Source organism: Adiantum capillus-veneris, chromosome 2 (genome assembly GCF_014529385.1).
Source record: "Adiantum capillus-veneris isolate H3 chromosome 2, ASM1452938v2, whole genome shotgun sequence".
Classification (NCBI taxonomy): Eukaryota; Viridiplantae; Streptophyta; class Polypodiopsida; order Polypodiales; family Pteridaceae; genus Adiantum; species Adiantum capillus-veneris.
In genome coordinates, this window is record NC_140932.1 from 168,071,825 (window position 1) to 168,088,759 (window position 16,935).

Genomic DNA, 16,935 nt, shown 5'->3' on the forward strand with positions numbered 1-16,935 from the left:
ATGGCCTAGTTTAATTAAGCATTAGGTATGAAGGCTACCTTGTAAATTATCTCAACATAAAAATCACTCCTTAAATTAGCCTATATCACATATGTTCAAGAGATTATTAATACCTTTGAATCATGCTTAATTTACACGATGGGTGCACTCTTTCAAGAAACCTTACCCAATTTGATACATACACAAATAAAATAGATACAATCCTTTCCCATTAACCCACTTGATTTAGTACAAATTTGTGGAAATGATACCCTGATATTAAAGCTCTACATGATGAAAAACAACTATATCTTATAGAGTCTTCCTCTTTCAGAAAGATTACAATGAAGTCATAGCTTGATAATTTAAGGCTTACCCAAAGATAACTTTTAAGGTATATTCTATCTTCAAAATTTAATTAATAAATATATCTATTCACCCATTTTAAATAATTACAAGTCCTAAAAAGTATCGTATAAAAATACCAATTTTCAATTTTGATTCTTATCTGATATAAAGGGGAGATCAGATTGAATCTTTCATGGATGCTTTGATTCTAGAATAGTAACTTATAAATTGCATGGTGTACAATGAACAATTAGAAGCACTAAGATGACTAAAAAAGCCACAATTCATAGTATCGAAGATAACTACAATTTACATTCATAGTCATAGGAATCATGTGGTTGAATTAGCTTGGAATGGTAGTTTATCAAACCAAAAAAAGAAACATATCTCAAAAAATGCAAAATAACATAGCATGGAAACTTAGAAAAAAATAAACTCTTACTAAAATAAAATTTTCTTATCATTAACTTGAAAATAGAAAAGGTAACAAATTTTGAAATGTACAGTGCTTAAAATCCAAGAAATTAATTACTTTAAAATACTACAAGCAAGTCAACTTGACGATCTCAATTGTGGGAGAAAAAGAGAATCAAATGTCAAGTTTATTTATGCTTTAACTTTGTTTAAGAGCAACAGTGAAACTATTTTGAAAGAGCCACATGTCATTCAAAAATTTAATTTTCCTAGATTCAATTTTTGTTTCTAGCGTGTTTACTTCATTCACATTTTCTTTAGTATTCAATAACTTATCATTTATTTATTTGATGGTTCATGAGTCAAAATTTGTGTGTGTGTGTGTGTGTGTGTGTGTGTGTGTGAGAGAGAGAGAGAGAGAGAGAGAGAGGACCTAACACCAATTGAGGGCTACCCTTCCAAAAGAAACTATATTTATGACTCTTCTATATAAGACTAGAATTGAGTTCTCCAAGCTTGAAAGAGCATCAAATTCCTCTAGCATCTCATACTAATTATATTTAGAGTTTGATGACTCAATTGGGAAGCATCTCTCTCAAGGTGGATGAGGACATTACCACACTAATGCGGGAACTTTGCATGCTGGGTTCTCGTTTTCCATGTTTTTGAAGCTTCTTTAGACCGAAGGCTAGCCATTGATGATACAACTTTTGGAGGCACGCAGAGACACATTGAAGCTTTATGGTCTCTCAAAAGTCTTCATCTTCAAAAGCATAATTAAAGTGGCATAAAATTGAGGACCTTGCCAATGTCACCAAAGGTCCTATCATGGGAGAAAAAGGGTATTTGCCTTCCTCCATCCTTGAAATTCTTTAGATGACGAGCTCTCTTCCAAGCAATGTAAGAATGACGATGCCCTCTACACTTTCTTTGAAAGACAATTTACATATGTATGAATCACCGTCTGAGCTTTACCTTGGATGTCATGGAACTATCCTTGTCATCTACAAGAGAGAGTGCCAATCTTGCTCAAAAGAGTTTCCTTGTTTAGTAATTGGAGGATAATTTAATGATTCAAGGAGTCTCTTCCTACCACTGGATCACTAGAATTGACCGTGAGTCTCTTCCTACCACTGGATCACTAGAATTGACCGTGATTCTTGTAGATGTGGACTTATTTGCATCCCAAAGCACACAAAATCTATTGGAATTAGTGCCCAAGTTGGGGGACATATCACTTATCCTAAATGAACAACCAAAGAGGTAGGAAGTGTTTCCATGTGCGTGAAGATCCCATTATTTGCATCCAAACTGGACACCTATGGCGAATCAAACTATGGTAATCTTTAGTAAGTGCTCATGGCAATACATGTGTCAGTCTCTCTCTCTCTCTCTCTCTCTCTCTCTCTCTCTCTCACACACACACACACACTTTTTTTGTAAATCAATTTGATTTAACTTTCTGTGGGAAACCACAAAGAGAGGAAAACCCACCAAAAAGATGTACAAGGAAAGTCTCTCTCTCTCTCTCACACACACACACACACACATTCAAGCCAGTTTTTCACCATCCGCACTCCTTTAGGTACAATTTCTTTAAGGGCCAAGAGGAGAAATGTACACACACACACACACACACACAAATTTATCAGAGCGCTTGAGCCTTGCATTCACCACTCGAAGCAAGCACGCTCCCTTAGCTGATTGCTCTCACAAAAGTAAGCATAGTTGTGACACAAAGCTGTAATTCTTTGAAACGAATTGGCACTGCAAGCTACATTTTCCATAGCTGAGCTGAATGGTTTATTGGCATGTGCCAGTAGCGCTATTAGGCCGAGAACTTTGGAAGACATTAACGTATTTTGTCCTTCAATGTAGCAGATATGAAACTTAGAAGCCATCTATTGTAAACCAATAAGATGCAGGGCTTGCACAAGTACTGTAGGCGATGGGGGGGAGAGAGAGAGAGAGAGAGAGAGATTGATTGATTGCACAAACAACAAGGTGCATTGTTGAGATAAGAGAAATTCTCATCGGTTTCTCTACAATCAGCTCTTTTCCCGCATACTCTCACTTTGATTACTTACAAGAGTAGACTGATATTAAGTGCTCATAGGACTGCTGAGAGAAAGGGCTGCTTTTTTGATGAAAATGCGGCAGGTGCATGATAATGGGGCGTCGTCATGGTATCACAGCCTTAAATCTGGATCGATACGACACTATACATGTGAAGAAACCTGCATCAACATGACAATGTTAGAAACTATATCAAAAAGCAAAGAAAAAGTCGACCAAAACCAGTGAAGCCACCTTGTAAAGTGAAACTCGGCTTGGTGAGGGCCCCTGAAGTCAGGCTAGTTTGGATAACCAGCCGATCATCAAACTCATTCTACAGCATTGTATCGAAGCTCACAGCTTCCTTAATTCACATCTGGAAGCAGAATCTGCGCACCTCTCCAAGACTCTCCCTTATCTAATGTTATTGGAGAAAGAACTGTGCTGTAAGCGACTGATATGAAGGGCTTGTCTCCATCCGTGACTGGACTGGACACCACCAGGTTCTCAAACCCACGATTTTCAAAGAGTAAGGACCTTCGCAAACCCTGCAAAATTGTAAACAGCTGGGACATGGGCCTTATTCATTCATAACAGGCATTTCTTTAGAAACGCAGAACCAAACAAAGGAAAGAAACCTTAAAGCAAAGCAGCTCAGAGACAGCTCTCCATATTGATATCTTTCAATTCTCCAGAGACACTACTTGCTGGCCTGCCTGAGGCTTTTGTTAAGAGAGAAAATTTTTGCTACCCCTTCACAAGCTGCAGCAACCAATGATTGCCTTGCTTTGCATTGCAAGCTGTTGTCTCTTTCCTTATCAGCTAGACACAACTTTAGAACCACAGCATAAAAGGGGTTTTTATATGCCATCATCATGACACAGACTTTTACTAAGGTTTCTGCCATGTAAGCCTCAGATGTATATATTATATAAAGGAGCATGCAAACGCCCACAAACACATACATTATTATCACTGATGAAATGAAGTTAGCCTCTGTCCCGTTTCTGATGAAGCCTTGGCCCTGTTGTCAAAGAAAATCAGAGCCTCTTGATCTCGTACTTTGCCCTACGCTTGGAAGAGCTCAGTACTCTCGTCCTCTTTATCCTGTGGTATCCCCTTAAAATCTGAGATCAATCCTCCTTTAGTCTAACCCTTCTCTTCTTGTCTCTCCTCTACTGCCTTCGCTGTCTCCACCTTGTCCACTGGACTTTCTTCCTTTATCAAGCACTTCGCTGCAATATGATTGGTCTCTCTACAAGTGTAGCACTTTCACCACTTACTGATCCCACTCTGCCTTCTCTTCTGATGTCAAACAAGGAACTTCTTCACCTTCTTCCTACACTTCCTCAACTCTATCCAACGGCTTCTCCTTACTCCTCATCTACAAAAGCCAATGATCCCATGAGCAAAGCATAGCCGTCCTGTGCATGGGCCATCATCCCTTGTATGCTCGCGACCTTCTACTTCAAGCAATACCTTTCCGACTCCAGAAGCAGACCGCAACAGTATAGCTCCATCTCGAGAGAGACCATCTAAAATGAAGCGAGGGGAAGAAAAGAACTCCAAAACCTCTGGTTGTACAATAAAAGAGCGTCGGTCTTCTTCATCCCTGGGCGCTTCCAAACTGTGAGAGTATGTGCCTCATAAGCAGGTGCCAACCATAGGACAGGCTGACGCAAACAACTGTTTGAATCCCACCCAAGTACCTGGTGCATGTCCATGAAGCAATAAAGTCAGCCACCACTGCCTCTCATTCCCCTTCGGAAAGAGGTAGCGTTTCTGATTTTGGAAGCTTCCCTGAAGTTGCCTCCTGAGAAAGCTGTGCCAAAGCTTTCGTTTCATCTCAAAAGTCCTAAAAAAGTATCCAACTTTACGTTCTGGCCTCCTTCCTTGAAATCTTTCTATGTCCCCAAACTCTCTCCGCTCGCTTCATAAGTAGCCAATGGTAGATAACGCTCATCTAGTTGCACTTCCCATTATCTACTTCCGCAATTTATTTTGCTATTGGCCGTTATTTTCAGCTTCAACCTCACTACGTCATCTTCACTTGGTGTGGGACGGTCGGTTCGTTTTTGAGCACCGGTCCTTTCTAGCTTGGCGCTCATTTTTGGTTCTCTAGATTTGTTAGACTTTTTTTGTTTTGTTTTCGGAGTCGGGTAGGGCATGCCCGACCGCTCCCCCATACACCAAAAAAATATAGAAGAAGAACGACCAGGACTATGCACCCGGAAACCAAAGGTAGACACTTTTGTCACTAGTTTCCTCTGGACTATAACGAGAGGCCAGATATCTACACTCTTAGGGCCATGACTATCCCTTGAGAGACCCATTTCGCCAACTTGATTTGGGCGTGACAACAACCAAGTACCTCTGTTCAGAGGCCCAGGTACTGCGAGACTTGCTTTGGTCTTCCCTTTGGAGTTGCCTCCTCCAGGTAACTTATCGCTCACCTCACTAAACTACTTTTGAAACCCGACGGTTTTCCCCTAGGAAATGCCATACCCGTTGTTAGGTGCAGCGGAATGATTGTTTGCGCTTTGCTCAAGATGAGTGCTCCGAATTGTGCTCAAGGTTCCTTTTGTTCTTATGGAAGGTAGAGCCTTCCGTTCTTAGTGAGAGAATGCTATGATCACAACAAAGTGAATGGACACTGTACATACAAATGTATGAGACTGAGAGATAGAGAGAGAAGAGAGATATGACACCAAAGACGTAAAACCCTCCTCCAAAGGCCCCACTCTCGTCGGCGAGAGTGGTCTACTTATTGATTGCACAATCTGGTACAAATGGTATGCATGTGACTGATGCAAGTCTAGGCTATGTCGACGATGACGACGGTGATGACAAAATCGACCTAAGGGCTGAAATCTGCAATCTTTCTACTACTGTCCAAAAACGCTATGGGCTGAAATCTGCAAATCTTCTATTTGCTGAATTTCGACTCTATGTCGGTGACAATGTTGATGGCGACGATGCGCGACGACGCGCTGAAAAATGAAAACGCTGATCCTAGGGCTGATTCTGTCGCGATAGATCTGCAAAACGCTGAGGTTGCTGGCAGATGCAAAAACGCTAGGGCTTAAAATGAAGTCAGCTTTTCATGAAAAATCCGCATACATTCGTGCTCATTCATGAGCGAAACGTGCTAAACATACAATATGTCATGCCTAGGAAAAGGGATCACATAAGGACGTTGACTAAAATACAGGAAACGATCATGAATGAAACATTCGAACAATGCGTGCGTATCAATCATGCGAACACAAAATACTTCCTGTGATGGTTCTTTGGACCTAGGCTCGGGAGCCAAGATCAGTTCTTCCTGAATGATCGAATCCTCCTGTGGGGGTTCTTTGGACCTCGACTCGAAAGCCAAGATCGGTTCTTCGTGATTGATCAAATCTACAACGAGGTTAGCTTCGCTAGAAAAAGCATCCACAAACACATCATCCTTGTGAACAATCACATCATCTTCATGCAACTCATCATGCTTGTGAGAAATCACATCTTTATCATTCAAATCATCATGCAAATCATGTCTATCATGCTTTGGAGAAGAAGAGACTGAGAGAGTCTCCTTTTCCTGATTCTCTTACATCTGTGCAAAGATCAGAGCAGCTAGAGAGGAGGGATACAAGGCATATCACTAGGAAAGGTATTCTAAGTGATCAAGCAGGTTGTCCTAACTTATGGCTAAGTGACGAGGGGACCCCTAAGGACACAAGGAACTTAAAGCAAATGGCTGGCGTACAGAATCCCACATATAGCGCTGACTGTATGGATCTCCGCAATTCGCGCTGACTGTTCGTACGGCCTGCCGGAAATTGCACTGACAGCTTTTTGCAGACTTTGACGCCAAGTTGCTTTTGAACACTAACTGCTTTTGAGTTAGTGCTTTTGGGCTTTGCTTTTGGGCATCCCTTACCTTCAAATAAGTGGGCAAGGCCTCACTTCTCAGAGCATTTGGACGCAAAGTCTGAGAGTGAGCACCTACCCACTCTCTTGTACTTTGAACACAGATTAATACAAAAAGAAATATGGAAAGGGGGTCTTTGGGACCAATACCTCTTGGCACGGAACTACGCCGGGCCGTGTCGACCTAATTGTGGATTGTAAATTGTCTCGAAGTGATCTCTGTTATGTCGAGGTAGAATCTTGACTTGATGTGTCCAAGTTTGTTACAGTGGTATTAGAGCGCGGCCAATTTCTCTTCTACCGGAAAATCCGATCCTTTACTTGCGGCACTTGTGGATTCCAACAGAAATCAATCGACTTCTTCTGCATCTGCGAATGCGGGAGGAGATCACGGAGAAGATTCTATGAGCAATCAGAGGAAGAGTACGGCCCACCTCGGCCTACTCAGTTCGAGATTGAAGAGATGGGACATCGACAATTGGTTGACGAGGCAACAAAGCAGATGATTAAAATTGCGAAGGATCCAAAATTTGCAAAATTTTGCCCCAGCAATCCCTCGCAGAAGTACACACCCAGTGGTGGCAGAAGGCCACAAAGCCACCCATCAAACCGGCACTCAAGAAACCTCCTTCTCCAAGGATGTTTACAAAGCAAGAATTAGAAGAGGTGGTTCACACACAGATTAGCCGACTTTTGGACGCAAACAAAAAATCCAAAAAGCACGATAAAAAGCATAAGAAAGGAATGGACTTCCCGGGTTGTTTGGGTCATCAATCTTCTTTTGCATCGGCGAGAAAGTAGAAGAAGCATGTACGATTTGAAGGACTACCCAGGTTCTTCTTCTTCTGACAGTCCTAGCTCTCCTGACTTGAGCGAAGAAGACAGAAAAGGCAAAAAGCGAAGCAAAAAGCAAAGCTTTGAAAAGGGCAAGAAAAAGGCGAAGAAGCGTAAATTTCGCCCAGTTTCTGACAGTCCTATAGGGGACTCGTCCTCAGACAGTTTGGACTCCGACGATCACATGTTTTATGCAAAGAAGAAGCATTTCCATAAAGCCAACCAATATGACTTCCTCGAAGATAAAAGCAAGAAAGTAAGAGAATTCAAAGAAGTGACAATCAATTAAGTTTGACTCTTTTTCTGGATTTCGAGATGCTCCCAAGGGCTTTGGCCTTCATACAGCAGTTTGACATAGCTTTCTCTAGAGGGCATTACTCAGAGAACTCCAAGATTCGGAGGGCTACATCTTTCTTCAAGGGAAATGCTCGAACATGGTGGTCCACCCTTCTATTGAGAAAGGAAGCTCCAGTTAAATGGTTGAAGTTTAAGAGGCTTTTAATTTCTTCTTGGCTGACTCGGGAGTATGAACGAGATATACAAACTGCTTGAAATCATCTTCGAATGACCAAGGGAGATTCTTTGGACACTTATTGCGATAGATTTCGGAGCTCTTTTCTACCAGCCTCTTCATTTAAGAAGGTCTCGTTCAAAGAACAGATTGAGCGGTTTTGCTGCGAACTTCCTACACAGATCCGAGACTACTGCTTGGAACAAAAGTCAAATTCTATTCAAGAATTGATGGGTCATGCGAAACGGGGTTTTGCCACACATTCGAGCAATCTGACTTACCCCACTGATGAGATCGGAGAACCCAACAGACTTCTAATAATGTAAGTAGAAAGAGGAAGAGTTCCCAAGAAAAGAAAGACAAGGATTCACGACCCCGACTCACTCTTCGAGAGAGGGCCAACTACATCAAAGAGGGGAAGTGTTTTGGATGCGGGGAACATGGGCACGTCTCCACGAAGTGCCCTAAAAAGGCACAGCAAGAACAGAATGAAGACAGGTCAGAGAGTTCAAGAGCAACTGAGGAACATGGCAGAAAAGGCAAGATGAAAGCAGGACTGGTTCCAAATTGCATGGATACTCACCCAAGCATGATTGATGAAAGTAAAGAACTTTGCCGAGCTTGGGGCAAAGTGAAAGATCAAGAAGCTGTCACGAACTGCTGACGTGTCAAAGCCCTGAAGAATGGAGCCAACTTGCAGATGCCGCCAAGGGGCCTATACCCTAAGAAGAACAAGTAACAGAAGAAGAAGTCCTACCAACTTATGGGGACCCCGTCCGAGGGGGCCCCAAGTGACATAACGGATTAAAATAAAGCAGGACCTACACACAAAGGCTTGCGCATGAGCTGATGACGTGGCAGTTGTACGAACACTGCAGATTTTTTGATGGCTGATGACGTGGCAGACTGTACGGATCTCCGCGTTTTGCGCTGACTGTTGACGTGGCAATTGTACGGATTTCGTGATTTACGATGGCAGCTTTTTGCATTGCTTTTGAACCAGAAGCTTTTTGAGTTTGAAGGCTTTTCATGTAAACTGCTTTTCATAGGCCAAAGGCCTTTAAATATGTGCTAAGGGCTCATTCTTTGGCATGCCTCCTAGAGAAGGTGCAGAGTCTGGAGTACCGGCTTGTACTGAGTTGATGTGATATAAAGAAATACTGAAAGGGCACCAAGGTTTGGGGCCAATACTCTCTGGGGTGGAATTCCGCCACTCCATGTCGCGTGTCGTCTCTCTTTTTTGTTCAGTTGTTATTTGTAGTGCTTAAAGTTGTTCAATCTGTTCTTTTCTATTGGCACACGGTGGTCGTCTTGTGACAACGGTATTAGAGCATCAGTCGTGTGCTTCTCTGAAAGCATCCCGGTCCTACCAAAGAGGAGACAAAGAAAACCAAAGACTGATGGAATTTTATTTTAAGTATCTTCGGCCCCCGACCCCGGGCTTATTTATTTGAAGTATCTTCGGCCCTCGACCCCGCACTTATTCGCCACTCCCACCCTTCATAAATCGCACATCAGGCGCGCTTCCGTCTTCACCGCTCATGTCTTACAGGGCATAAGCCAAAAACATCACTTGCAAGAGGACTTAAGATTTGTTTCGAGTCACTATTTTTCTCAAAAGCAGTGCCAAGCAGATGTTGATGTCTATGGCTACCAAGCTGCACACTTCCAAGGACTTGGCAAGCTTTCAAGAAAAAAGTTATATGGTTTCTGACATCTTCCTTTGGAGTGCAACTTCTGGCAGAGTGGGATATCCTGAAATGCTTGCCATGGAAACCCTAGCAGATTATAACTTAAAATTCCTCCACATCTCTTTGTAGATGTCTCTTCACGAGCAATGACCTTGGAGGTCCAATGTGATTGCTATCTTGGGACTACCATCGCCGCCAAAGAAAACACTGTCTGTCCAAGAGCTGATGGACCATGCTGTGCTCGGCTACGACCTTATGGAATGAACCTAACCCTAATTTTTGGTGCAGGTTTTAGGATGGAAAGTCATTCGACTTTTTGAGCTCGACTGATGTTGAGAATGCTTTTTAAGTTTGAAAAATGTTTGAGAACTTGTTTGGTGATCTTGTTGGAATTTGTTTGAAATGGATGGTATCGGTTTTGAACCTGTTTTGGTGCCAATTTGAAATGTTCGACTTTGGTTTACTACCATTGATTCATGATTTTTACTCCCGGGTGAGAAGTGAAAATACTGTTTTGGTATTGTTTGAAACTCGGAACGACGTAGGCCGATGCCTGGGGAGCGTTTCGTTCTATGTTTGAAAACCTCGGAACAACGAGGCCGTTGTCTGGGCAGCGTTCCGTTGTATGCTAGAAACCTTCGAACCACGCACGCTGGTGCCTGGGGAACGTGATGGGAACCATGAAACCGCCTGTAACCTTACTAAAGGGCGTAAAATTAGGCTTTCACCCAATCTATACGTGTTATTTTACCTGTACTTTATGACACAAAGTAATTTCACGAATAGCGTGACTGAATCCACAACTTGGTAGCTAAAGTGCTCCAAGTAGACAATGACACCTTGTTGGCCCCAAAGCTTGGTGGCGCCCCTTTTGGTATTTCTTTATTCCATTGAACTTGGATGGAAAACCTGTAACTTCTACAAGCGTGTCCCACTTTTATTGGGCTGCAGATTTTCTACTCTAGTCAAATTTCGGCAGCATAACGACAATAGAAGGCTTCAGAGACAAAATCGCCATGTAGCAAATGCCTTTCTACGCACATTAGAGCGCTTTTACAAACCTGGCGAGAAAATACAGCACGCTAAATTCTCTGTTTTTAGCCTTTGAAATGCACTAGAACACCTATTTAGCAGTTCCCTAGCTTCCCCGAAGCTCCTTGGACTTTTAGGCATAAAAAAGGGTCAAAACCCTAAGCCTGCAAAAATTACAGCAACCTATAATTCTCTGTTTTGAGCTACGTTTTGCGTGCCGAACGCACCTGTAGGTAGCCATTGAGATCCTGCAGGTGTAGGGATACTTGCTCTTTGATTTAAATGAGATTTCTTGCGAGAAATCTCTCTAAATCAACCTGTACTTGCTCTAGATTAGCAGTTAGCTAATCCGATACCTGTGCAAGAGGCTCTTGCCTCGGTAATCAAGCATAAATTTCGCCAGATGAATAGCCCTTGAGCTCGGCATCACGATTCTGTATTCAAAACGGAGAGAGGTGCACGAGAGCGGAATCGTTGTGCTACATAAGACAGAGGAGAAGCCAAGCTTTCCATTAAAGTTGTGATCACCTGCACACTCTACTCACACATACACAATAGCTCACAATGAACTTAAATCAACCTCTTCTCTTGTTGAAATCGATTTTGGCCGCTCCCCTTGCTGAGGTGTCCGTGAAAATGGCTCACAGACTGCCAAGTGTCCATTTTGTCCATTTGGTTTAAATTCCTAGTACCCACCAACTTACGAAGTCTCGCCAAGGGCCCCAAATGACTAACTGAGCCTAGCCTCCCTTTTACTAGTCAGATTTCAGTGTTGATCGGCTCAGTCGTCTCGTGGCTGCCTAGCCTTGACTCTTGCGGGTGAAACTCTCGGCCATCAATCGTTTCACACTGGCCATGCAATGTTCGGGTATAGTGATTTCAAAAAGAGTCCCAAAAATTAAATAAAAATCAAAGGAAGGAAACCAACATATAAGGTTAGTGTTTGTCACAATCTCGTGAAATCCCGTGCTGGGACTTTGCTTTTCTTCATCTCCCTGTAGACTAAGAGTTAGAGGAGTGTTGTCTCTATCGGATTCATTGCAAGAACCCATGTGCTGCAGAAAAGGATCGGATCCTTCAGAGAAGAAGAATCGTCTGAGCTTTGATATCACTGTTACAGGCTTGGACACTCCAAGCGAGAAATCAATCGCAACACACAAATAAAAATTGCAAATAACAGAACTTGGATAGAGAGAGACAGAAGAGGAGAGTCCACATGGAACATCGGAGTTCCATCCCTAGAGCCTTACTTGTGCCCCACAATTCAGCAAAAGGCAGACTAAGCATCTTTAAAATACTATTTTGCCTATAAAGCCGAGCCAAGATGTCAAAGAGCAATGAAGTCCAAGAGAAAATGCCCCAATAGGGGTGATGGAAACACAGATAAGGTGGCTAGCAATGAATTACACTACTATTCTAACTCCATTTCTAGGGGATGGGCGATACACCCACAAGAAACAGGACCCTAGAACACTAGCACACCACATTGCCATGAGTAAAATCACTTATACAACAATTCTGTCTCTTCAAGGTGTTCTTACATCCAATGGTATGCCCCAAATGGCATAACTGATACACTAAACAGATATCGGTATAATAGCTGCCTGATCTGCATTGTGTACCTTGCACAAACTCACACTGGTCTAAAAAGCCTAAACTTTGTACATATCATAGCTTATGAAAGCTTGAGCTCTATTTCTGACCATCATAAACAGAAACACACAAGCTTTGATAATTAAACATACACTTCAAGCAAATGGAGATCACTGATATTGACGAGAGTTATCTACGTTGAGTGAAAACAAATTTTTCAATGCTTTGATTCAATAAAACAATGCAATAATATATCTGTTCAGGATTTTCATATGTAACATGGATACACTATCTAATAAGCAACTCTTTTGCTTTGCCCAATCTAAAGACAAAGCATAAGAATTTGCAATACATCCAACAAAAGGTACATGAGTCAATCCGTACTGAAGCCTTGACAGTACCACAAACATCAAACTCTTACCTCATCTGTTATTCGCATCTTATTTGGAGGATTGGAGTAGACTTTATGTACTCCATTGGTGACAGAAATAATTTCCCCAGGTTTCTCCGTAAACCAGTGCATCTGATCTTCATTTGAGTTGCCTTCACTGTGTTTTTGCACCTCACTTATGCCGTTCGGTGTCTCGGACTGTTTAGATTTATCCTGCTGAAATGGGACCACAAACCTTTTCAGCTTCTCAAAGAAAGACCCATTTTGATTGCCTTGAGCAGCCTTTAGAGCAGCTTCACTTGGACTAAAATACTCGCAACCATCCAATCCGACACAACAAACTGCTTGCGAAGACCTGATTGCGAATGCTGTTGAGACAGAAGCAGTAAACCTCAAAGGTCTTCTGTCCTTATTAGTGAGCGTAAGAGCAGATGCAAGTCCTTGATTAGTAAGGGTAATAATGTTATGTAGCTTGAAGTGACAGTCATCTCGATTTTCATTGGCACACCTTAGAGTCACCTGCATGGGTTCAACCATGTACCTTTTGTAAATCACTAACCCAGAGAGGAAGAGAACACAGTAGAAACCCTCAGACTGCAAGAATAATGGCAACACACACGCAATGAAACAATTTTAAGTTGAGACATAGAACAACTCTAGTATTTGCATCCTATGAGCAGCTTTGAGATTCACATGATAGTCTTTGCCACTTAATAACAATATAAAGTCATCAGCAATAATTCATATTATTTTATTTTTATTTTTTTGTGTTGAAAAGATCCTTCTATGAGTTTTGAAATTGTCTAATGTGCTACATCTCCCCTAGCAAGAAGGTAAACAGTACAAAAGAAAAAAAGGGGAGAATCTTGTTAAAGGGAGCCTCAATGTATTTGACATAATTTATTTGAGTTGCATAGGGCAACTTTCTGTGGGAAATATATAAGGGCCTTGGGCCTCTTACTTTGTATCTAACTGATCAGAGTTGATTGGAGCTCTCTCTCTCTCTCTCTCTCTCTCTCTCTCTCTCTCTCTCTCTCTCTCTCTCTCTCTCTCTCTCTCTCTCGTGCATGTCCGGTGCCGAATGTGTGTCACATCTATGCTTCCGCACGCTATTCTGACATGGTATCAGAAGTCTTCGGCTTGTGATCCTCAACGATGGAGGAGGTCATTTGTGAAGCAGACAATGATAACACAGGCTTGGATCAGCTCTATCATACAAGACCACAGGTCACCCCGAAGAGGAATTTGGAATTGCAGCCGACTAGCTCTATTGATGCTCCATCATTGGGTGGGCTAGCCCATCAAGGGCTCAGAAAACGCTTCGTTTAAGAACTATAGCGGCCATTGAGCCCCCCAACTCCTAAAACTGCATGCGGGTTTGAATTGCACTAGCAGTCAAAGACTGAAGATTTTCGAAGATTCAATGCTTTTCCAGAGTTCTATCAACATCAAAAGTCATTCCTTTAACCGAGGCTCTCATTTTAAATGAGAGGGAATGTCATGATTGTGACTATGTTACAGTATTACATCTACTCCTAGTTGCAGATACACAAAGTGCTATGCCAAGGAGAACCCCTACGCTTGGATGGTCACGACCCTTCGCTCAAGAGACATGCCTCTTCGCCAAAAGCCACACTCCTTCGACGACTTGTCACAACCCTTCGCTCTACTGTTGCGACTCTTCGTCCAATGATTGCAGCTCTTTGCCGAAAGGATGTGTCTTTACGTCTAAAGTCATGTCTCTTCACCATGAGACCTGTCTTTTCATTTGTGTCTCTTCGTCTCCTATATAAGGAGCCTATTGTGCTCAGTTTTTATTCATTCATTCAAGCATTCAATCAATCAATCAATACACATTCAGTCTCTTGAGTCTCAGTTCGATCTTAAGTATGAAGTTTTAGTCTTAAATATAGGATTAGCACCACTAATCCTCACACTCTGGCAACAGAGCAAGGGGGCCCTTGAGGATGGTTGGGACCCGACATCCGGTGCCGTCCCTTCCTCTCTCTCTCTCTCTCTCTCTCTCTCTCTCTCTCTCTCTCTCTCTCTCTCTCTCTCTCCTTCATTGTGTTCGGTTCAGTTTCTCTTTCCAAGTGAAGTAAAGTAACCTTGTGTTTGTGTGGAGTACTAGATCCGAGCTATATCCTTAACATTTCCACTGCACATTACAAGTGTTTCTTTATATTTCTTCAACATGGTACAACTCCCATGGCTCTGCTCTGCATCTCCCGCGGGTAGACTGCTAGAGTGAGAACCCATGGGTCTTATTTAAAGGCCCTAGGCCCAAAAGCGAAAAGCATTCAAATTCTAAAAGCATCTGGTCTCAAAAGGGTGGAGTCCAAAAAACTGTCAGCACGTTTCACATAAATCCATACCGCCACGTCAGTAGCCTGTCAGCGAGAATTGTGGCAGTCCATACAGTGCTGCGTCACCATGTTAGCACGAATTGCAACAATCCGTACAGTGTTAGTCAGCATGTCAACGCAAATTGCGGGCTATCCGTACAAGTCTGCCACATCATTGGCTTCATACGCAATTGACTTTGTGTGTGTGTGGGTGGGTCTGGCTTAATTTTAACTGTCTTTGGGTCGATTGGGCCCCATCAGACGGGGTTCCCATAAGTTGGTTGACTTTTATTTATTTGCCCCGTTGTTAGGTGCAGCGGAATGAATGTTTGCGCTTTGCTCAAGATGAGTGCTCCGAACTGTGCTCAAGGTTCCTTTTGTTCTTATGGAAGGGAGAGCCTTCCATTCTTAATGAGAAAATGCTATGATCATAAACAAAGTGAATGGGCACTGTGCGTGCAAGTGTATGAGACTGAGAGATAGAGAGAGAAGAGAGATACAACACCAGAGACCTTGTAAAACCCTCCTCCGAAGGCTCCACTCTCGTCGGCGAGAGTGGTCTACTTATGATTCCACAATCTGGTACAAATGGAATGCATGGGACTGATGCAAGTTTAGGCTATGTCGACGATGACGATGGGGATGACGAAGTCAACCTAATGGCTGAATTCTGTAATCTTCCTACTGTCTGCTGTCCAAAAACGCTATGGGCTGAAATCTGCGACTGAGGCAAAAACGCTGTTTTTGGGGCTGTTTTCTGTGGGTCTTTGACGCTGAAAATCTGCAGGTTTAGGGTTGAAAACTGATGATCTTCAAGGCTGAAAATTGAGGTCTTTCTTGGGCTGAATCTGCTACTTCTTCATGGGCTGAATCTGCTACCTTTCGGGGCTGATCTTGATGGTCTTTTAGGGCTGCAATCACTGCATGTGCCGGATCTGCAAGGCTGAGGCTGAAACCAAAAACGTTGGGCTGTTGTAAACCAAAAACGCTAGTGATGCTGGTTTTTCCAAAAACACTAGCTTCTCTGTGACCTCCGGCAATGAAAGACGATGCTGATGCAAGCACTAGTGACTGAGGATGGCGATGTTCCTTGTTGAAAAACGCTAGGACAATGGAGCCCGGGGGATCTTGCTTGAGGGAGTCGCCCCCAAGGGTTCTTGCTTGAGAAGTTGCCTGTTGAGCGGTGGAGCTCCTGCTACCTCTTCTACCATTTAGTGTCAACTTTGGTTTGCTTTTACCCAATTTGCCCTACCTACTTTTGTTGGAAAGTCACTTAAATTAATAAGCGAAAAATGCAAAAAATAGATAAAATAGGGTAAATGCACTGGAAAATTTCCCTGATGGAATCTGATGGAATCTGATGGATTCTAATGGGAATACTGATGATCATGCTGTGTGCAACCAACGGATATGCATCTATACTAAGTGACGGGGCATGCACGGTCTACGAATAGACTCACAAAAGTACCAGATCACTTCTAATCTAGACTGATTGAACCCTGATCATGCTGTAGCTTGTCCACGGACACATAGGGCTGGATGTGTCACATGACATCCCCTCCTTTTCAAAGTGAGGTACTGGTACCGAACTGTATGTCGTCGAGGGAGATCGCCAACAACATCCGGAATCCTGGAAGGGACTCTTCACCGGCCCACTCTGATGTGTGGGTCGTGCGGTACTTGAACTTCATAAAGGTCTGCAACGCTTGCTTCTTTGGGCCGCGCCGAAAGCGACACAAAGTTTTTTGAGTTTCCTTCGATGCTTCAACTTCGTCGAGAGTCATGCTTCTTTCTTCTTCAAGAATCTCCGTGGCTGAAAATCCC

General features: G+C 42.8%; 1 protein-coding gene across 1 annotated transcript in view; it reads right to left on the reverse strand.

The window, feature by feature from the left end:
* Window positions 1-2,625: 2,625 nt before the first annotated feature.
* Window positions 2,626-16,935, reverse strand: part of LOC147464037 (protein NDH-DEPENDENT CYCLIC ELECTRON FLOW 5-like) — a 43,129-nt gene continuing 28,819 nt past the window's right edge. Inside the window, exons 2-5 of the mRNA XM_086492496.1 lie at window positions 12,797-13,285; window positions 3,194-3,344; window positions 3,052-3,084; window positions 2,626-2,978 (exon numbers count right to left, since the gene is read on the reverse strand). Of these exons, the coding sequence (XP_086348622.1) occupies window positions 2,923-2,978; window positions 3,052-3,084; window positions 3,194-3,344; window positions 12,797-13,285 (729 nt within the window). The 3' untranslated portion in view covers window positions 2,626-2,922. The remainder of the gene's footprint in view (window positions 2,979-3,051; window positions 3,085-3,193; window positions 3,345-12,796; window positions 13,286-16,935) is intronic.